Source organism: Bos taurus, chromosome 11 (assembly GCF_002263795.3).
Source record: "Bos taurus isolate L1 Dominette 01449 registration number 42190680 breed Hereford chromosome 11, ARS-UCD2.0, whole genome shotgun sequence".
NCBI classification, from domain to species: Eukaryota; Metazoa; Chordata; class Mammalia; order Artiodactyla; family Bovidae; genus Bos; species Bos taurus.
The window spans coordinates 40,682,197-40,705,405 of NC_037338.1; the positions used below are offsets into that span (position 1 = coordinate 40,682,197).

Sequence of the window (23,209 nt, forward strand, 5' to 3'; positions counted from 1 at the left end):
ATGCCTTGTCCTTCAAGGACTCATGGTGTACCATAGGGCGTCTCTGGAGGGCAGCCAGTGTCTGGGCATACCTTGTCTCTTTCCTTCTCTCCCTCTCCTGGGTCTTGGCCTCCTTCTCCTGTTCTCTGTTATAAAAGGTATTGGTGGCTGTCTGGATCATCTCATCTAAAGAGGCAGCAGGGTCCTGCTGCTGTAGCTGTTGTAACTTAATTCTGATATCTGATGCACACTGGGACAGCAATTTGTCATTTAAAATCACCTGTCCCTGTAAGAGTCTAGGTCCCAATTGGTAAACTTTTGGAGGGCCTCTTTTAGCCTTTCCAGAAAGGCAATGGGGTTCTCGTTGGGCTCCTGAGTTATTGCTGAGACCTGGGCATAGCTGATTACTTTTGTTGGGCTGCTTTTAGTCCTGCCTTCACACAGATTAGAAAATGATCTCTTTCCCAGATGTGCTCAGGGTCATTATAATTCCAATGAGGATCAGAGGAGGGGACTGCAGTTTCCCCTACTAGGTATCTATCACTTGACATGTGAAGCCCTGTTACATACCTCCGGGCTTCCTTTAAGACCCTGGTATGTTCAGGATCAGATAAAGTTTGACTAAATATGACCATGATGTCCTTCCACGTCAAGTCAAAGGCCAAGGTAATATGTTGGAACGTATCTATATATTTGCCTGGGTGATCTGTATAGCTTCCCAGGTCTTGTTTGATCTTAGTTCTAAGAGGGAAAAGGGCTTATGGACCCGGGTTGGTCTGAATTCTTCTCCAGTTTCAACTAAGGGACATACTCGAGCTGGCTTTTGTGGAGGGGGTGCTCCTGGATATGGAGGCATTTTTGGATACATGTCTGAATTGGATAAATGTTTGGATAATTGTCTGAAGAAGCACCAGACAATTCGAGAGATATGGGAGGCTCCAGTCTCTTTGGAGGCATGGGAGATGAGCCTTTTTTTTTTTGGGGGGGGGGTCCTTCTCGGTTGCCTGTGCCTAACACCATATGCCTAGTAGGCTCACTTTTAGGGCATACAACAATCCCATACTTAAGACATAGTTCCTTCATATCTCTTAGTCGGAAGAAAATTTGGACATAGGGAATCTCTGTCCATTTTCCTTGTCTTCTGCAGAATAATTCTAGCTGCAGGATGGTATTGTAATTTAAACTCCCATCCTCAGGCCAGTGTTCCTCATCCCCCAGTGGATATTGTGGCCACGCAGTGGCACAAAAGAATTTTAAGCGACTCCTCAGAGTTAGAGGATCGAACAGCTTCCAGTTATCAAAGATGCATCTCAGGGGCGTCTGCCGGGAAGTGGATTGGTTATTTCCCATCTTAACCGGAGGTTTTCTGGAATCTGAGGCTGAGCCACATGAACTTTCTGCTGAGTTCGTTTTTCGCTGTCCCGGTTTCCAGCACGATGGGCCCTCCCCTGCGCTGGGTTTTCTTCGTGTTCAGCTTCTCCTGCAGGAGCTTCACTGAATTGGGCTCCTGCTGTACTTGGCCTCTTCCGCACAGAGGTTGTTCAGCCAGGTTAAAACCGGGTCACGGCACCATAGATGTCAGGCGAGTGTATGCCCTCGGGTTTTGTCTAGTCACAACAAAGATTTGGAGTGACGGACATTAAAGCCCCCTCGGTGTGTCACAGCTCTCGGGTCTTGGACAGATCGTGTTATAGCTTTCAGGACTCGAACGGACCGTGTTATAGCTCTTAGACAAATCAGTGTTACAGCTCAGTGTTACAGCTCTATTTTATTTTGAAGATAGCAGGAAAATCCATCTTTGAGGCGTGAGGGCATGTTGATCCATAGACTCGAAGAGAAGAGCAGCCCAGCGCGAGGGGGAGAGAGAGAGAGTGCGAGAGAGCGAGAGAGAGAGAGAGAGAGAGAGAGAGAGAGAGTGAGCGAGCCCTTTGGCTCCATCTTTTTATATGTTTTTTTCTTCCCCCTGGGCCTGTCCTATGCAAGTTGGGCTTAGCCAGGAGTGCCATTCTACCTGAAGTCCTCACTCTGGTCCTCGGACCTTCCTTTGATCTTCCTCTGTTCTATTTTTGCGGGCTTTTTCCTTCCTTGTATTTTAACCACTGCCATTTTGGACTCCTTTTCCCTATTCTAACTACCTAACATAAGGAATCGGAGAAGGCAATGGCACCCCACTCCAGTACTCTTGCCTGGAAAATCCCATGGACGGAGGAGCCTGATAGGCTGCAGTCCATGGGGTCGCTGAGGGTCGGACATGACTGAGTGACTTCACTTTCACTTTTCACTTTCATGCATTGGAGAAGGAAATGTCAACCCACTCCAGTGTTCTTGCCTGGAGAATCCCAGGGACGGGGAAGCCTGGTGGGCTGCCGTCTATGGGGTCGCACAGAGTCGGACACGACTGAAGCAACTTAGCAGCAGCAGCAACATAAGGAATAATGGTCTCAAGGATTCAGGTTCCTCCTGTCTTTCTCTTCAGTCATTCTTTCTTTTTTAACAGTTTTGTTGAAGCATAACTTACAAACAATACAATTCATGAATTTTAAGTGTACAATTAAACGAGTTTTGACAAATGTATAATCATGTAATCACTGCCACAATCAAGAATTCCAAAAAGTTTCACTAGCCCTTTTGTAATCAATTGCATCCCCCCAATCTGCTGCTGCTGCTGCTAAGTCGCTTCACTCGTGTCCGACTCTGTGGGACCCCATAGACGGCAGCCCACCAGGCCCCGCAGTCCCTGGGATTCTCCAGGCAAGAACACTGGAATGGGTTGCCATTTCCTTCTCCAATGCAGAAAAGTGAAAAGTGAAAAGTGAAAGTGAAGTCACTCAGTCATGTCCGACCCTCAGCGACCCCATGGACTGCAGCCTACTAGGCTCCTCCGTCCATGGAATTTTCCAAGAAAGAGTACTGGAGTGGGGTGCCAGTGCCTTCTCCACCTAGTCCCTGGCAATTTCAATGGAATTATACAGTATGTAGTCTTTTTGTGTCTTCTTATCTTAACAAAGCATCATGCTTTTGAGATCCATCCAGGTTGTTGCTTGGATCAATAATTTGTTCCTTTTTATGCTGAGTGATGGTTCATTGTGTAGGAGATATATTGCATACCATAATTTGTATACCCATTCACTAGATGATGGGAATTTGAATTGTTTCCAGTTGTTGGCTAGGAAGTTGTTATAAACATTCACATACAAGTCACTGTGTAGATATAGGTTCATATTTCTCTTGGGTAAATATTTAGGAACATGAATACTGGGTCATATGCTAATTATATGTTTAACATTATGAAAAACTGACAAACTGTTTTCCAAAGTAGCTGTGCTATTTTGGATCCCTACCAGGAGTTTAAGAGAGTTCTAGTTACTCCACATGCACACTAAAACTTGGTGTCTTAGTGCTTTCTGAAGAGCAAAAGTTTTTAATAATTATGAAGTTAATTTATGAATATCTTTATTTAGGTTTTCAGCTTTCCCCCTGCCCCAGGTATATTCTCATTACACAAATTCAAAGATTACAAAGATTTACCTGTTCCAAGATAAAAATCTTTCTCCCAGGTTTTCTTCCAAAAGTTTTATAGCTTTAACTCTTGTACTTAGATTTAGGTTTATGATCAATTTCAAGTTAATTTTTCTGTGGCATGTAAGTTAAGTGTTGAGGTTCTTTTCTTTGTTAACAAGGAGTTGTCTGGAGCAAGCGTCAATAGCACCAAGGTTGAAAAACACTGTTTTAGGTCATAGTGAGGACGGGCTAACAATGACTGAATTAGAATGACACTGAAGTGTTTTGAGCAGAGGAGTGATCTAAGCTTTTAAAAAAAGACCATGTGGCTGTTTGTTGTGAAGGGACTGAAGGGGTGGAAGGGTGAGAAATAGGATTGCTTTTAGGATGGTACTATCAGTCTGCAGCAAAGACGTGGTTTCGACCAGAAAGACAGAAGTACGGGCAGTAGTAAGTGATGGATTGTGGGTACATTTTGAAGGTTGAGCTCGCAGGATTTACTAACTGTCATGGGCTAAATGTTTGTGCCCTCCTAAAATTTGCATGTTGAAATGTAATTCCCAGCGTGATGGTATTTGGAGGTGGAGGCTTTTAGGAGGTGACTGAGTCATGAACTTCTCAGCCTCAGAACTGTGGGAAATGCATTTTTGTTGTTTAAAACCACCTAGTCTATGGTATTCTATTATAGCAACAGGAAAGGGCTATGACACCAACACAAGTAGGCATATATAGGTATGGAAGAGAGGAGCTATGTATGACGCCTTAAGAATAATCTGTTGTGCCTGGTGCTGGAGCCTGGGGAGTGGATAGAAAACTGAACAAATTTAGAATGGGAGATTTAATGCCCAAATAAATGTTTGGCCAGGAAACAAATAACATGTTACATATGTATCTTATGGAAATAAGAATGGATGTTACATTAATGAATGAGTATCTTAAAGCACACAATTATTCTGCACACAGATTATTGAGTTTCTTTTTAAAATGCTTTTATATCCACAACATGAAATTTTTTTTTAAGAAGTGTCTTCTCATGCCATTTTTAATTTGGCGATATTTTGATAGGTGTAGGAAGTCCTAAAACTCTATTCCATCAAAGTCATTAAAAGATCTTGACTTTCCTTTCAGTATTTGCATCCCAAGCAATTATTGACTTCCTATAGAAGATGTTGATGTATTGTTTAATAATTTCTTTCTGGGCATTTGTTTTGCCTACCCTAAAATATTATATTTTAGGAGGAGAAGAAGATGACAGAGGATGAGATGGTTGGTTGACATCACCGACTTGATGGACATGAGTTTGAGCAAGCTCCGGGTATTTGTGATGGACAGGGAAGCCTGGCCTGCTGCAGTCCATGGGTTCGCAGAGTCAGACATGACTGAGAGACTGAATTGAACTAACTGAAAATATTACAAGCTATGAGTCCTCATTCTATATTAGAAAACAGCTTATTTTTCCCTCTTATTTACTTATTACCATAATCTTGTAACCAATAAACTGACAAAGATCCTTTCCTTGACCAAAGTCTACTTAGGCTCACCTGAACTCTTTCCCAAATAGGTGTTCACTTTTGGACTTATATGGTTTCTCCATACTGTCCAATATCAGTAAGCATCTCCCAATGCTAAGTTTAGCCAGCATCTCTCAATCCTCCATTGGAGGATTCAGTTCCTCAGCTTCTACCATCCCGCAGGTGATGTCTGATTACCCGGACCTGCCTCGGGCAAGAATTCTGTTAGCACTATTTAGCAAGTACTCTCTTTAACCCCTGATATTTCCTCGTAGTAAATATCATGGCATCCGGCCCCATTACTGCATGGCAAATAGAAGGGGACAAGGTGGAAGTAGTGACAGATTCCCTCTTCTTGGGCTCCAAAATACTGTGGATAGTGACTGTAGCAATGTAACCAAATGATTGCTTCTTGGCAGGAAAGCGATAACATAGACAGTGTGTTGAAAAGCAGAGACATTACTATGCAGACAAAGGTCCATATAGTCAAGGCTGTGGTCCTCCCAGTGGTCACGTATGGTTGTGAGAGCTGGACACCATAAAGAAGACAGAATTCCAAAGAATTGATGCCTTTCAACTGTGGTACTGGAGACGGCTCCTGAAAATCCCTTGGACAGCAAGGAGATCAAACTAGTCAGTCTTAAGGGAGATTAACCCTGAATATTCACTGGAAGGACTGACACTGAAGCTGAAGCTCCAGTATTTTGGTCATCTGATGTGAACAGACTTATTGGAAAAGTCCCTGATGCTAGGAAAGATTGAGGGCAGAAGGAGAAGAGGGCGACAGAGGAGAAGATGGATGGAGGGTATCACCAATACAATGAACATGAACTTAGGCAAACTCCAGGAGATGGTGAGGGACAGTGAGGCTTGGCATGCTACAGTTCATGGGGTCGCAAAGAGTGGGACTGAACTGGGCGACTGAACAACTCTTTGCCCTGATATTTCCTCTTAATAATTTTCTATCCACTGACCCCCACCTGTTCCTTGTCCATAAATTCCCACTTTTGTTTTCTGTAGATAATTGGAATTGAGCAAAGCTATTTCTATTTCAAGAGTTCTTTTTTCAAACTTTTAAACCTTTTATTTTGTATGGGGGTTCGCTGGTGGCTCAGACGGTAAAGCGTCTGTCTACAATGTGAGAGACCTGGGTTCGATCCCTGGGTTGGGAAGATTCCCTGGAGAAGGAAAGGGCAACCCACTCCAGTACTCTTGCATGGAGAATCTCATGGAGGAAGGAGCCTGGTAGGCTACAGTCCATGGGCTCGCAAAGAGTCGGGCACGACTGAGCGACTTCACTTCACTTCACTATAGCCAGTTAACAAAGTTGTGGTAGTTTCAGGTGAACACCGAAAGGACTCAGCAATACATACACAGGTATCCATGCTCAATGTTACAATGCTCTGTGCCAGCCGGGATTGGGGGCGGGGAGGGGGTTGGGGGGTAGGTAGAATGGTTGCATTCTATTGCAAGAGTTTTTAATAAAGTCTTCCTTATCATTTTAAGAAATGCCAGAATAATTTTTTTAATTTAACAAATTTTATTAACCTAAACCCGACTCTAGTACTCTTGCCTGGAAAATCCCATGGAGGGAGGAGACTGGTGGGCTGCAGTCCATGGGGTCGCCAAGAGTCGGACACGACAGAGCGACTTCATTTTCACTTTTCACTTTCATCCATTGGAGAAGGTAGTGGCAACCCACTCCAGTGTTCTTGCCTGGAGAATCCCAGGGACGGGGGAGCCTGGTGGGCTGCCGTCCATGGGGTCACACAGAGTCGGACACGACTGAAGCGACTTAGCAGCAGCAGGAGGCTTATTTCCACTTCACAGACAAAAAAAATTAGAAAATGTTTTTGAAGTTTTAAAGTAATTACGGTTGCCCCCAGGCCTGGGCTCGGGCTAGGCTCCGCGGAACCCCGGGCCGGCGTCTCCGCCCTGGGTGAGCGATGCGAACCCAGGCACAGAAAGTTAGTTTGGCCCCTACCGAGGGCCCCGCCGACTCCGGGCCCGCCTCCCCGCGGGATTGGAGGCCTGCCGCCCCGCCCGGCCTCGCGAGGCCCAAGGGAGGCGCCGGGCAGGCCGAGAGCCTGGCAAGCCTCCCCTCGTCCCCGGGTCCCGAGAGTCGCGGCGAGACCCCGCACTTCCGCGTCCCGCTTGCCCCGCCCGTGCGGCGTTCTAGGCCGGGAAGGGGCTGCCGTCGGAGTGAGACGCCGGGCCGGGAGGGTTCTCTGCTTACGCGGTGGGTTCTGACTTTTTAAAAACTCAGCGCGAAATCCTGGCGCCCCTTCCCCACGCGTTTGCCCAGAACGCGGGGCGGGGAAGTTAGGCGGGAAAAGGGATTGGGTTTCTTTTTCCACCGGCCTAGAGGGGCTAGAGTGAGAGTCCGGACGCCGGCGGGCTTCCGGTGGTTCGGGCCGGCCCTGGGCGTGACAGGAAGTGGGGAGTCGGGTGGGTAGGAAGCCAAAGGGGGTGTCTTGGACGGCCGAGGGGTCAGGCGGGCGGTGGGGCGCGCTGACCCGCCCTTGGCCCCGCCGTCACGATCCTTCTCCGAGGCCGCCCCACGCCTCGGGTTCAGGCCTTTGGGTACCGGTTTGTCTTAGGAAACTCAGGTTAAGCACTTTTCATCCTAGCGGGGAGGGCCCTGAAACAGCAGGGACTAGCTTGTCTGGGACTTGCCTTGAGAGGAGGTTGGCGCTTCCTCCTGTGCGTTGAACCCTGGATCCATGCCGCGGGTGTTCATTGTATAGACACCTTTCAGGCCTCAAGTTATGGTGCCACGGACTTGCCCCAAACGGTTTTTATCTTTTTCATACTGATGGAGAATGTATGCCCTGCTGAAAAGTTGTTATCTGAAGACTTAAGGTTTTAAATCAGCAAATAAGTGTTGGAGAATGAAATGGCAACCCATCCAGTATTCTTGCCTGGAGAATCCCATGGACAGAGGAGCCTGGTGGGCTACAGTCCACGGGGTCGCAAAGAGTCGGACACGGCTGAGCGACTTCACTTCACTTCACCAGTATTTAAAGTCAAGATATTGGTCAGTATATATAAAGTGAAAATGTCAGTCAATTGTGTGACTCTGCAACCCCATGGTCTGTAGCCCACAAGGCCACCCTGTCCATGGGGCAAGAATATTGGAGTGGGTTTCCATTCCCTTCTCCAGGGGATCTGCCTGACCCTGGGATCCAGCCCAGGTCTCCTGCATTGGAGGCAGATTCTTTATTGTCTGAGTCCCCAGAGAAGCCCCCAGTATAAAGTACTGGTCAGAACTTTTCCTTCTTTTGGGCACTGTTCATATGAATTCCCAGCTTCTTTTATGTTCGAGTTAGGAGGACAAGTGAATATTGCTGTACCCAGGTGTTGCTGCTGAGTAAGATAGGGCATTGGGTTAATATAAGTGAAGCAGGGAAAGCCTACTGGAAGGAACAGAAACTTCATTCAGAAGATGGATAGATTATACAACGAAGACTACTTTCATTTCGAAGGCACTCACCGGGTTTAAAAAAAATTCTTTGAAACTATTTGGAGGATTGTGGTTACCTTCACACTTGGTTCCAGGCTTACATGCTGTGTGTGTGTTTTGTTTTCCCTAAGAAATTTTCTAGTCCTACTCAAAAATCTCTAGTTTTCACTAACCTATGTACAATTACAGTTAATTGGTTAAAGTTGTGTGGCTATCACTATGGCGTTTCTACACTGTTTTTGGTAGTGCTGCATAAATTTCTAAGGCAGGGCAGTTTTCACTTCGGTGATAATGGGGAAGGGACAGGGTAGAGAGAAGCAGAAAGAAGTTGAAACAGTAGTGTGGTAGCCTTAAAAGTAACTGCACAATGGCCTAGTGCTCTGCTTAGTTACACATCCATGAAAATCCTGGGCTTATTTAACCAATATTTACTGAGTTGTATCAGTTGCTGGATTTGATAATGACGTACGTTGCCATTGTCCATGTTATCTCAGCCAAGAGCTGTATTTTTTTTTTTTTTTTTTCTAGTGACTGAAGAGCTTTTCATCTTTGACATTTAGCATTCTCAATGAAAGGAGTATTTTCATATATATGAAATTTATTTTCTCTTTGTAGTTTGAAATTAACTCATTTAAGGTGTGTTCTGAATGATTAATAGGTATTTTGACCCCCTAACTGAATTTTGGAAATGTTAAGTGAGGTTCAACACACTTTGTTTTTTTTTTCAGTATCAGTGTCTCTTCGATTTCAATATTGTAATGTTGGTGAATCTCCAGTTTGAATATAATATGTGGGCTTTCCCAACCCCAGTTGACTTCAGAATCCTAATTTCTGGGAACGTGCCCCATAGAAGACATTTTGAGAAACGTATTTAAGTGGAGGTTTCTTTGTTGTTGTTTTTATTTTTAATCACAGCCTCACCCCTTCTGTCAACAGAAGTGATGCCACCAAGAAGAAAAGAGAAATACAAGCTTCCTATTCCACTTCCGGAAGGCACAGTCCTGGATGACATGGAAGGAAAACAGTGGGTGCTGGGCAAGCTGGTTGGCTCTGGAGGATTTGGTTTGATATATTTAGGTAAAGTATAAATCACCAGATGCTCTTTATGTATGTGACTGTGACTTCTTAATATTTTGAAAATTGAAATAAAATAGAATTCATAAATGTAAGTTATATGAAGATAGGTAGTGTTTAGTAGAATGTCTATGCTAGGTTCAAGATATTACTGACCCTAGTCTCTTCTTGTCCATGTCTTTCTAAATGACTCTTAGAAAGTCTTTTCAGAGCACAGTTATACAGTCTGCCAGACAAATGGTTAATGTTCTGTTTTGAGAGTGTGTTTTCTTGGAAACATCGGTTTTTATGACTCAAGAGAACACAACTCTATGATTATGAACATTTTCCATTTGTGAATCTTAATCATTAATGTTGAAGTAGTGTAAGGTTTTGGTCATTTCTTCACTAGGTCTCACTAGAGAACTGGGTCTTAATACTCCAAGGCCATCTATTGCGTGGAATGAATTAACTTCTCTCTTGTACATCTAGATTGGTACTAGTTATATGCTATCTTTAGGATAATTAACAGACACTTAAATATAGTTTCTGTGTTTTTTGGTACAAGTAAGGAACCTAAGTTGAGTGTTTTTATACTACATTAAAAAAATTTTAAATCACATTGACTTTAAAAGGATTGTTCAGGGATAACAAAAGTTTTTTATAGATAAAAAACTTTTATCTATAATTTTAAGGATCGAGGGATATCCATTACAAGGTGAGATTTAATTAATAAGATGAATATTAGTGATTAAAAAAAAATCCTCTCAAGGAGAAATTCTAAACATATTGACTTATTACATCTGTGTCTGGAGGCGTTTAAGAAGTTGGTAAAAAAGCCTTCTTTGGAAGAATCTTGGGTTCCTTATTAAATATTTTAGAGTACAGGGGAGGAAAGACATTCCTTTTGCTCTCCTAAGTTTAATATCTGGGTTTATGAAATAAACTGATAGAAGGAAGATTAACAGGAGAAAATGTATACAAATATATTAATTTTTTGATGTTATGTGCACAGTAATATTACAGGGGGAAAAATAGTTGAATAAATATCCTAAAGCATGGTAAGATTTGAGAGCTTACATGCCATCTTAATAAGGAACAGTACATGATTTTTAAGAGACATTACTAGGTCTGTAGAAGAGTAGATGGGGGCTGTGATGTGATAGTCTGTAACAAAGTTTGGGAGTGATGTCAATTTCTAATCTCTTCTGTGATGAGTCAGTCTTTCCTGGTTAATGAAGCTCTCCTAGATGTAATTTAAAACAGTTGAGTTGTGGTTTTTTTTTTTTTTTTTTTTTTGGTGAGAGGGTTGGGTTCTTGTCTTTAGCCAAATAAAGGGAGTTCAGAGAAAGCCTTTCCCTGCATTTGTTATTTTTCAAGTGCCTTCAGTTCAAAATAATCCTTTGGCCAAACAGGCATATTTTACGGTGACCTTTTTGAACTGTGGTGTTGGAGAAGACTCTTGAGAATCCCTTGGACTGCAAGGAGATCCAACCAGTCCATTCTAAAGGAGATCAGTCCTGGATGTTCTTTGGAAGGACTGATGTTAAAGCTGAAACTCCAATACTTGGGCCACCTCATGCGAAGAGTTGACTCATTGGAAAAGACTGATGCTGGGAGGGATTGGGGACGACAGAGGATGAGATGGCTGGACGGCATCACGGACTCGATGGACTTGAGTTTGAGTGAACTCCGGGAGTTGGTGATGGCAGGGAGGCCTGGTGTGCTGCATTCAGTTCACGGGGTCGCAAGGGGTCGCAAAGAGTCGGACACGACTTAGCGACTGAACTGATTCTGCCACCCTTCTCATGCAAATGTGTTTCATGGATCTTGAAGGATTAAGCTCCTCTTCTAATGAAGCTGAGTTTGTAGTATTGAATAAATGGGTGAAATACAGTGAATAAGTAACTTCTTATTAATTACCTGAGTGTCTAATCTAGTTGGGAAGATAAGACCAACACAAAAGTATAGTGTGGGTTAGATAAAGAACAACTTCCCTATTTAAAGGGTTTGAACTTGCTTGGAAAATGTTAAGTACTAGATTTAGTGACACAAGCAGCACTGTTTAACAGAAATGTAATGCAAGCCACATATGGAATGTAAAATTGTCTAGGAGCCACATTAAAAAAAGCAGCTGAAATTTATTTAAATAATATGTATTATTTAATGTGATATATCTAAAGTATAATTCCAACACATTATTAATATTAAAAAAGGGAAATATTTCACTTCTGTAGTTAAGTGGGACTAAACCAGGATATGTCTAGTCCCATTTTAGGGGCCCAGTAACTACCTATAGGTAGTGGCTTCCATGTTGAATGTTGCAGATAAAGACCCTGAGAGGACTTGGAGTCTACAGAGAGTATATTCTTTGAAGAATTAATTGTTGGTTGAAACTCTGAATTGATGAATTCTCTTGTATAGATGAGCGTTAAGATCTCTAGTATATTGTCTTGACTCATGGTCAGAGAAATGGAGTTGAATAAGTTATTTCTGATGTGGCTTGGATGTAGCCTTGGATTGCACAGCTTATCAGTTATTCTAATGTTTGAATTATTTTGAGTAATTTCAAAGAACTACAGAAAAGTATTAATTTAGTCTTATTTCTTTTCTCTTTTTAAATGTAAATACTATATGTGTTAATATGTATTTAAATTTAACAGCATGTTTAATGTGTGTGTATGCATACATATATGTGTATACATGTTACTTGTGTGTTTCCTGTTGTGAAAAAGGAATTTAGGCATGTGGAATTAGGAATTTAGGCTTAGTCATGTGATTTGTTTGCCCCTATTGAAATATAGAAAAAACCTTGCTTCTTTCAATCTAAGTGATGCACATATTTTTTACTTAATTTTTCTCAATAATATTTAGTTTGCAACAGTTTTCAAGATTTCATAGTTATGAAGTACCCACTACTAATTTTAGAACCTGGATCCTGGATATATGAGCAAATGTATGTGACTGGCGTAAGATTTTAAAGAAATGTTTAGCTATTTTGAGGAAAAGTTGTGTGTTGCAAATGTTGTTACTGTTCTATCAAAAGTGGCACTCATAAATTATAATCTCAGCTCTTCAGTGAGTTGCTGTCAGCAATAAGTTTGTTAAAATTAGTTTTTACGTATTATTTTCAAGCTGAGACAATCCATATGAAATTATATCATGTTTTGCATTTTAGCATGGTTCTCATCATTTCCTGTATAGATGAAGTAGCCTGCCAGTTCAGATTTCCCTAATACCTTCGTGTCCAGCTACATTGTTAAGCATTATATTTTCCGGATACACTTTGAGCAGACACTTCATCAGCACTTGTCACCTAAGGCTGAGAAGAGACTAACCGCCCTGACTGACTCATCTGTGCATGTGCAACTGTCCTGTAGTTTTGAGATCAATAGCCAAAGCCTTTCAGTAGTCAGCAAGAAGTAAAGGGGAAGGGGCAGAGATGTTTTGTGTTTACTCTCAACTTGGAGAAATAATGTTCCTGTAGCAGTAACAGAAGTAGTAATAAGAGGGAAAAGAAAGTCTGAACATAAAACAAAGTTCTTCCTTTGCATTTGAAAAGAGAGGAGGGGAAAAGGAAGAAAGGAAACTGTTTCAGGGAATGAGAAAGCTTGCAGTAACCTCAGGATCAAATAAGTGAAAAAAAAAGTTCTAAAACTTCAGGAGACAGAACTAAGATTTTGAATTTTACTTTAGTGCTAGGTATAACACAGAACCAAGCAAACTGGGGAATTTCATAAATTACAGCTTAAGATTTTGACCTGAGCCTTTTGCAAACTGAGTGACTTTCATCTACTCAGGAATCTCTGTTTCTATCCTCTAGGATTGAGGTAGTAATACTTGGAATGATTAAGGTAATATTTTTAAAGAATTCGGAACTTGATAAGCAGTTCACTGGAATTGATTTATTTATTTAGAACGTCTCATTCTCAGTGATGGCTGAACTCGAAATTCGGTGTCTGGTGCTCAGATTAGCACGGTGACTAAGACATGTATGGGAGGGTTTTTCCATTTGTCCTCCCATGGACTGTGATGGGCTTAGCTACTAAATGTGGTAAAACTGAGAAACAGAGAATGTCAGTGGAAGTCTATAACATTTTACTTGCCAAAGTGTATGTTTTTCCCATTTCAATTTACAGTAGTAGCCATGATGACATAGTGAAAAGTTCTCACATAAGCTGTGTCTTATGTTTCAGATATGAAAGGTACTATGTTTCAGAATTAGTCAAAAATCTAGAAAAACAGAACTGTAGCTAATAAACTTTAGCCAAATTCCTTTAAAGTCTTCTTATATGGCTTTCCCAGGTGGCTCAGTAGTAAAGAATCTGCCTACCAATGCAGGAGAGATGGGTTTGACCCCTGGGTTGGGAAGATCCCCTGGAGGAGGAAGTAACAAATGATAGAATGATTATCTGTAGTTTTATTTTTTAGAATTTGAGCAGAGCCATGACCATTAGCACAGGCTATATGTTTACCAGTTATTTGCCTCAGAGATTGAGACTGAAGTTGGACCACTAAACCCACGCAAGCCAGTTTGCTTTTTTTCCCATAATTATAGATGTCACCCTTAACTCCAGCCTGTAATCTTAAACATAACACTCTTAGTCATAAAAACTTGAGACAAATTAACTATAAAATCTGTATATGCTTTATTGACAGTAAATCAAGAGCATTATATTTTATAAATAATGTTATTATAACTAAAAATAATTCTTGAAGCATTAAGATCAATCATTTATTCATGGATAAATGTTTAGATCAAGTGACTGCCATACATTTCTTGGGTAATCCTCTCAGATTAGCTCAATTTTGTTCTTTAAAAATAGAAGAAATCTTTGTGGGGTGGGGCAGAGAGAAAATAGAGTAACTGAGAGTTGTAGATATTGTCAAAGTTTAACTCACTTATCGATGAAGAAATAGACTTCTATCTAAATAGAAAAACATTTTTATGTGTGGTTTTTATTTATTGTATTTTCTTGTTTGGTGGCTCAGTGGTAAAGAATCTGCCTTCCAGTGTGGGAGATGCTGGTTTGATCCCTGGGTCGGGAAGCTCCCCTGGAGAGGGAAATGGCAGCCCAGTCCAGTATTCTTGCCTAGGAAATCCCATGGACAGAGGAGCCTAGCGGGCTACAGTCCATGGGGTCGCAAAGAGTCAGACACGACTTAGTGACTAAACAATAACAACTTTCTAGTCAGCTAGAATGGATTGATTTTTAAGGTATGCTGAGTTATGTTCTGAAGAGCCTAACGATAATGCCAGCAACAAAATAAAGTTACTAAAACATGCATTGCTTCATAATATATTGCTGTGTTAAATGTTATTTTGGCAGTGTGTTATAGAGAACACTTTGAGATAGGCAGTTAATCTGACCTAACACAGTGCAACATTGTGGTCCCACCACAGTGCTGCTGCTGCTAAGTCGCTGCAGTCGTGTCTGACTCTGTGCTACCGCATGGACGGCAGCCCACCGGGCTCCCCCATCCCTGGGATTCTCCAGGCAAGAGTACTGGAGTGGGTTGCCATTTCCTTCTCCAATGCATGAAAGTGAAAAGTGAGAGTGAAGTCGCTCAGTCGTGTCTGACTCTTAGCGACCCCATGGACTGCAGCCCACCAGGCTCCTCTGCCCATGGAATTTTCTGGGCAAGAGTACTGGAGTGGGGTGCCATTGCCTTCTCCCCCCACCACAATAGTTACTAGGAAATTTTGCAGATGATACCCTGGAGGTGAGAAGAAGGAAATAAATATGAAATAAGGATAACTTGTACTAGAAACTGTTGTATATAAGATAAATTAGTTCCCAGCTGAAGGTTTAAGAGGTAATAGTTGGTATAATCCTGAGAAGGCAATGGCACCCCACTCCAGTACTCTTGCCTGGAAAATCCCATGGACAGAGGAGCCTGGTAGGCTGCAGTCCATGGGGTCTTGAAGAGTCGGACATGACTGAGTGACTTCATTTTCACTTTTCACTTTCATGCATTGGAGAAGGAAATGGCAACCCACTCCAGTCTTCTTGCCTGGAGAATCCCAGGGATGGGGGAGCCTAGTAGGCTGCTGTTTATGGGGTCGCACAGAGTCGGACACGACTGAAGCGACTTACCAGCAGCAGCAGCAGTTGGTATAATCTCAACAGATGAAGAGATTGCTTGGGATTTTGTGAATTTAATAAATGTGTTGTACCTTTCATAAGAATTTAAATTTCCTAGAAGTTGTATTTTAATTTTGTATGTGCTGACCATTGGCTGTTAATTTTGAGTTTTAAAAGCACAGTGTTCATTTAATTACCAGCTAAGAAATCTGCTGCTGCTACTGCTGCTAAGTCGCTTCAGTCGTGTCTGACTCTGCGACCTCATGGACTGCCCCCCACCAGGCTCCCCCGTCCCTGGGATTCTCCAGGCAAGAACACTGGAGTGGGTTGCCATTTCCTTCTCCAATACATGAAAGTGAAAAGTGAAAGTGAAGTCGCTCAGTCGTGTCTGACTCTTCAAGACCCCAGGGACTGCAGCCTACCAGGCTCCTCTGTCCATGGGATTTTCTAGGCAAGAGTACTGGAGTGGGGTACCATTGCCTTCTCCGGCTAAGGAATCTAAATACCTGCAAACGTTTGGATTCTTTGTATAAAAAGGAAGCATTCTCCTAAGGTTCACTTAGTCTTTGCTTGTCTTTTTCATTTTTGTAAGTGTCCGATCTTTTTAACATATTTTATATTATGGGTCTTCATTCTCAGCATTCTACTGTCAAACTCTTTTGCTTTAAGGGAAGATTTACAAACTGCTCTGTTCTTCAATAATTTATGCATTATGTCTCTTCCACTGCACCTGTTACTATCTTACAATGGTTTCAGTGGTCAAGGTTTTTAAATTTGAAGCCTATCGCTATAGGGAAGTTTCTTCTTCATGAAATGAGTTCACCTGTATTGTCACACACACACACACACACAAAACTCTCAGCTTTCGGGAGCTTCTGGCTTCCTTATGAAATATGAATGGAGTTTAGCTTCTGAAGTGTTTTAGGCTTTTTTCTTTAGGTATGGAAGAAGAGTAAGAAGTAGTCTTCTTTAAGAAACAGGAATATCTATGTTTATAAAATAAATGAGAAGAAAATTAAGAAACTCTAAAGCTCTAAATAGGAGTATTCACTAGAAACTAGCTATTTGGATGATGAAAATTTGTTCACCCTCCTCACTTAACGATGATTCAAAAATGTTCATGGATCCTATACTGCTTACATACTTGGTTTTGCAGTTCGTGCATCTTCAGAATGTTTGTCCCTTGTAACTCCATTACATGAACTGAGTATATTATGCAATTTTCTACATGAAAGGGCATTTTAAGAGGAAGGACATAAAACTCAGCAATTATTTCAAGAAAATTTTTGAAGGTTTCCATTCTTTTAAAAGGGAAAAAGACAGTCGTCCTGACTTCATTTAGTCAGGAAGACTTTGCTTTAACATCTCGAATCAAGTAATACTTGAGGGAAAAGATTCTGTAGAAAGATATCCATTGAAGGCCAGAAACATCTACAGATGCAGTGTGATCCTAGGCAATGAGGCATGTGGCCCTTCATTGGCATTATATGATAACAGGAGGATCTTCTGGCAGAAGAGCTGACTTTTGCTGCGTTCTGCATGCTGCCCCTCCAAGCCCATCTTTGATTGGCACCTATGCCCTATTGAAACTGGCATCACACCTTCTGAATGGGCACAGTGCCAGCCAAGCAGATGGGTATGGGCAAAAGCATGCCAGAAACCCAGTATGTGCATCAAGTTTAAGTATCAGGGGCCCAAACTCCCATCCAGGGATATAAAAACTGCAGTCTGTTGAGAGCTTTTTGTGCTTAAGGTTAAAGGACATGCCATTTCTACTCCAGCTTAGAGGTTGATTAATTTTGAAAGTCAAACAGGAGCTCCTGTGGCAGTGTCAAGCAAAATTCTATCTTTGGTGAATGAGAATTACTACATCATGTAGGGAAGAGAAAAGTATTGTAATGAAGTTTCCAGTGAGAGTTACTCTCCTGCAAGTGCCTCCAGCACTTAAGCAGCATGCATTCAGTGGAGATGAATATTTCTGTTCTCCAGCAGAGCCAGGTGCATTCAAAGCCAGATCTTCAACCTGCTGCAGTAAAGAACCCTAAATTTAGAAAGGGCAGGTAAAGTTTGGAAGAACTCCTTGGTGGCAGCTCTCACCATGAGCCGATGAGGCTTCACAAAAGTGTATAAAGGAGATGAGGGAAAAACTCCAAATTAAAAACCTTCAGATTACTTCAATCTGAAACAGAAAGATCTTTAATAAAGGGAAAAGTTTAGTCCTTTCTCTAAATGCAGAAAATTTTTTGAATTTTATATCAATAAAAAGTTAGTTTACCAAAACGTTAGAACCGACTTAATGCATAAGTAACAAAGCTTCCTATTCTAACATTTATTTCATTGCATGTCTATCATGTATATAAACTTCCCTTCTTGAATAATGGATTTTGCATAAAATTGAGTTCTAAATATCATATTCCTTATGATCGTCTCACACCAGCTACAGAACTGGGCAAAAATGAAAAAAAAAGGGCATCATTTCTTGTGATCACTTTAATTGTATTCTCTAAATGCTCTTAAATTTACAAGAATGCCTATAAGACCAGCTGTGGCCAAGAGAAGCTTTTTGTAATCGCCTTATAGCCATTGCTTTTTCTTTTCCACTGTGTAAACTTTATCTATGGAGCAGATTCCATGAGACCATTGTGAATACTTCAACGTATTCAAAACATATAACTGCCACAAATTAAACTACTAAAACTAAAGCTGGTGCATTGTAACTGCCAAGTAAAGCTGGCACGTCCCTCCGTCAGACTGCGGGAGAGTATGCCATACAGTCCTCAGAAAACACAATTCATCCAGAAGCACTCTTGTCACTTGCTCTGATATTAAACCAGAGAAAGTGACATTAATTAAAGAAGTGACATGAGCCAACAAAAGCAATGAAATTCTAAGCTTTGGCTCGTGCAGACCTTACTCCAACTTGCTCTGCTTAGGTATCATGGCCATGGAAGAGGAGTATGGCTACTTCCCTTCTCCTCCTCCTCTCATCCTTCCATTCGGAAACATCGTTTTCAGGCAACTAAAATTTCATGCCCAGGGTTGCCCTAGCCAGTTGGTACACTGCAGGATTTCCTAAAATAGTCATGTGGTGGCATGTGATGCATTTACTGCAGTTGGTAACTGCATGAGATGAACAACTAGGGACGGAGGCGAGTTGGTCTTACAAAAAGGCAAACAGCAGCCGAATTGAGCAGAGTCCATAGACTGAGTAGACTGAGAGCTAGGGGAGTCTGTTGCTAGGATCACTGGTGGAAACAAATGATGGCTGGTAGGCCTTATGAAAATTCTAACACACTAACGAGGCAAGCAGGGGAGTAGCCACCACTTTTCTTGCTTGCTCTTTGTTCCTTCCTGTAATACGTCCTTTCGCAGTGCTTATCTTATTTCCTGTGATTGCCATTTGTAAACTGTTGACCCTCCACCAATACTAGATTATAAACTCCTTGTAGGCCTTCTCTCAGAATGCTTCGACAAGGCCCGATACATAATAGCTTAAAAAATGATTGGTTAAATTAAAACTAGTCTGTTGGGGAAAAATGATTTTCCCAACAGTTGACTTATCTGTGATGAAATTTTGTGCTGTTGGTATTATAACATGTGGCATGTGTGTAAGGTTCTGTGTTTTTAGAGTTAGAGGCCTTATTTTATTTATCTTGGGGAGCTTGAGGGGATATAAGTTTCTGTTCATTCTCTTTCCAAGTATGTTTTTTAAATATAAGAAGCCATGTACTTAATCCATAGATTATAGGATTTACTGAGGGAGTCTACTTTGCTAATGCACAGCACAGAGAGAGTTAAAAAAAAAATGGACATTAAGATTAAACATTAAGTTTTGTGTTTAGAATGAAACAGTTCTACAGAGTAGCACTTAATTGAAGTAGCCTTAACAGCAAGTATAAACTTTTGTGGAGAAAATAGATGGGGTTTAATGTTAAATGGATTGACTTATAGGCATGTAAATATATTTCAAAAATCTACTTTTCAAAGAATGTAAACACAACTTTAATGGAAAATAAATTGTTGGTATTTCTATTAATCCAAGTGAATGAAAGATTTGATTAAGAGTTTTGTACGTAGTCAGAAGCTTTTGTTATAGTTTCTGGGCATGGGTGTTTTATGTTTGAGATCAGGAATTTTCTGTGTAATTAGTCATGAGGTTTAATGTACATTTTTAATATCAGACAGACAATGGCTTCAAAGAGACAGCAGTGCTGCAAAGGAGCAAGAAAAGAAGGCCAAAGTTGACACACACAGAGGCAAAACAGTGTAGGAAAAATCAACACGTTTTGCAAAATCAATCATTGAAAATGTGTCAGTGTTCAGGAGACTGTCTTTAATTTGCAATCCAAGTGAAAAAGAGTATTTAAATATGAGAGGCAGTATTATTGAGCCCAGCATGCCTGCTACCACTTGTTTGACTAGCTCAGAATAGAACACTGAGAGGCAAGGGCTCAAAGTTAAATGAACATTTATACATTTTAAAATCAAATGAAAGATTCAGAGTATATTCATGAATTAATTTTTTTTCAGAACCCTAAATTTAATCAGCTGGAATTACTTTTAAAGTGCCATTCTATTTAACTTTTGGGAATGATGAATTTGCCTTTTAATAGGAATGCTGTATTTTATCATGAAGATGAAACAAACTGTCTTTTGTTAATTATTCCCCAGAGACACTGGCCATTTTTCTCTCCTATGCTTAGTGTGGAGTAAAGGCAGCTTCCCGCAATTTATATCAAGCAAGAGCAATCGGAAGCTACAACATGTGTGAAAGAGGCTCGTGGAAGGCTTAGCTTAGCATCCGTTGTAGCTGTTCTGAAGGCCACCTAATGAAATTCACAGAGGTGGTGTTAACCAAAGCCTCACTGTGGAGGCCGTGAACACAAGACACAGAGCAGTGAAAAGGAATGAAAGCAAGAATCCCTGGTAAAGACTAGCAGATGAGTCATATGTGTCTGGGGCATGCTGCCAGGCATAGTTTCTGAAACCTTTTTTAGGAAATCTTCATCCTCATCCACTACTAATAGAATCTTTTACTCAGTGTGTGCCAAGCTCTGTGTTAAATGCTTCATATGGATTATTTCATTTAATTCTCCCAGCAGCTTGACAAGGCAGTTTTGAGGCCTAGGAATTTTAAGTAATTTGTCTAATTGTCTTCCATCTCCATTTGAACTCGGGTCTCTCTGCTCTCCTGGTTGGTGTCTTTTGTCAAAGAACACTCTGAATTTATTACTAGCCAGAGAAAATAGTGACAAATGACATGCCTGTGACATGCTCATTTCTAAAGTAACTGAAATATTTAATTGATAGTATTGGCAGCTAATTTAAGAAATATGTTAGCACTGATGCTGATAATAGTGTCATTTTCATTCAGATTGACAACTTGAGGTGTAGAGCATTCGTGATATGTTTTTAATATTTTCACAAAATCTGTGAAAGTACATCTGATATTTATAGTAAATCTAATGTTAAGAACTGGAAAAAATACATATACTAAAAATGTACCTAGAACAAACAATATTTTTATGAAAAAAAAACGTGAGAATAATCAATCAGTAGTGCATACAAACTGATGGGAAAGATTAGATTTTTCTGCTTTTTAAAAATAAGTATGTCAAAAAAAAATAAGTATGTCGAGTTTATGGGGATATTATGCATTTGTTTTGAGGGTAATAAGCAACAAGGAGATCAAAAGAAGCCTCTTTAAATCCCTATGACAGACTTTAATAAGCATCATGTGAAAATAGATTTTTTTTACAAATATTGAATTGTTTTTGGCATGTCTTTTTTCCATTGGGTAATAATTAAAAGATATACTATTTAGGAAACTAAGTCTTTTAAGAAAATTAAAAAAAACCCAAATACTTGGATAAGTGAAATGTTGATAAAGAATATGTTTCTTTATAGAATTTGTTCATATACCAAAATATTTATAATATAAGTATAGTTTAAAAAAATTATTCAGTCAACATATTATTATCAGATCAGATCAGATCAGTCGCTCAGTCGTGTCCGACTCTTTGTGACCCCATGAATTGCAGCATACCAGGCCTCCCTGTCCATCACCAACATATTATTATACACCAATATTTATCATGTACCCATAGATGATTTTATGAAAAAACTATAACATTTCATGTACAGGCAAATCTTTATGTTTTTAATGGAGAAGTGATACTTATTAGATATTGTAATGCTAGTTTCATGCTTTGATACTTTTTTCTTGCCAGTATATACATAGCAAGGAAAAGAATGAACGAAGTATAATATTGCATTAGAGGGCATGTTACTGAGCACTTTTGGTGATAGTTATTAATTTCAGTTTCTGGAGAATGTGAAGAAAAATGCTCTTCATTACACTTCATCATGTTTCTATTAAAGGATTATGTGTTACACTTCTGACATAGATTTCCAGTATCAAATGTGAGTACTGTATTACAGTTGAGGATGGAATATTAGTTATATAAACCTTCTGTCTTACAAAGTGTTAGGAGGATGGTAGAAGGAAAAGTAGTAAAACCCACTGAACAATCCCCACACAATACACCTCAAGACAAATGAAAAGAAAGCCATAGAATAGCCAGGACATGGAAGCAACCTAGATGCCATCAGCAGACGAATGGATAAGAAAGCTGTGATACATAAACAATGGAATATTACTCAGCCATTAAAAAAATACATTTGAATCAGTTCTAGTAAGGTGGATGAAACTGGAGCCTATTAGACAGAATGAAGTAAGCCAGAAAGAAAAACACCAATTCAGTATACTAACACATATATATGGAATTTAGAAAGATGGTAACTATAACCCTGTATGCGAGACAGCAAAAGAGACACAGATGTATAAAACAGTCCTTTGGACTCTGTGGGAGAAGGTGAGGGCGGGATGATATGGAAGAATGGCATTGAAACATGTGAATTATCACATGTGAAATGAATTGCCAGTCCAGGTTTGACGCATGATACAGGGTGCTTGGGGCTGGTGCACTGGGATGACCCAGAGGGATGAGATGGGGAGGGAGGTGGTGGGGGGGTGAGTTCAGGATGGGGAACACATGTACACCCATGGCGGATTCATGTCAATGTATGGCAAAACCAATACAATATTGTAAAGTAAAATAAATAAATAAATAAAACTGAAAAAAAAAAAGGTTCAAGAAAAAAAAAAAGAAAGTCAAACAAAGTTGCATATCTAACAGACCATTGTTGTGTGATGAAAAGGGGAAGAAGAAAAGCTGTAAGACTTCCATGAGACTAGAATTTTCATTCTAGTAGAAAACATTTGAGCAAGTACAGATGTTCTGAAATTAACTACTTTAAATTGAATGCATTATGGAATCTATGTTAAAAATAAGAGGTTTTTGGTTGGGGAAGGACGTTTAAATTCCTTCTGACCCTGAGAATCTGTGAAATCCTGAAAGATGGTGAGAGATACTAAAACATGGATAAAGGCTTTAAGGAAAGAATTGACCCAGCTGAACAAAGAGTTAGTTCTGCTATTAATAAGCAAGCAAAATAAATCTAAGCCACAGAAAAATGATGTAAAGAGATTATCAAGAAGAAAAACATAATGGTTCTATTATCTGTTTATTTAGTATGTTTTTGGAGAATAAGAA

General features: G+C 40.4%; 1 protein-coding gene across 5 annotated transcripts in view; it reads left to right on the forward strand.

Moving 5' to 3' along the window:
- The first annotated feature begins 7,047 nt into the window (after positions 1-7,047).
- Positions 7,048-23,209, forward strand: part of VRK2 (VRK serine/threonine kinase 2) — a 108,580-nt gene continuing 92,418 nt past the window's right edge. Inside the window, exons 1-2 of one of the 5 annotated variants that reach the window (XM_015473438.2) lie at positions 7,048-7,230; positions 9,370-9,531. In XM_015473438.2, the coding sequence (XP_015328924.1) occupies positions 9,396-9,531 (136 nt within the window). In that variant the 5' untranslated portion in view covers positions 7,048-7,230; positions 9,370-9,395. 5 annotated transcript variants of the gene reach the window in all.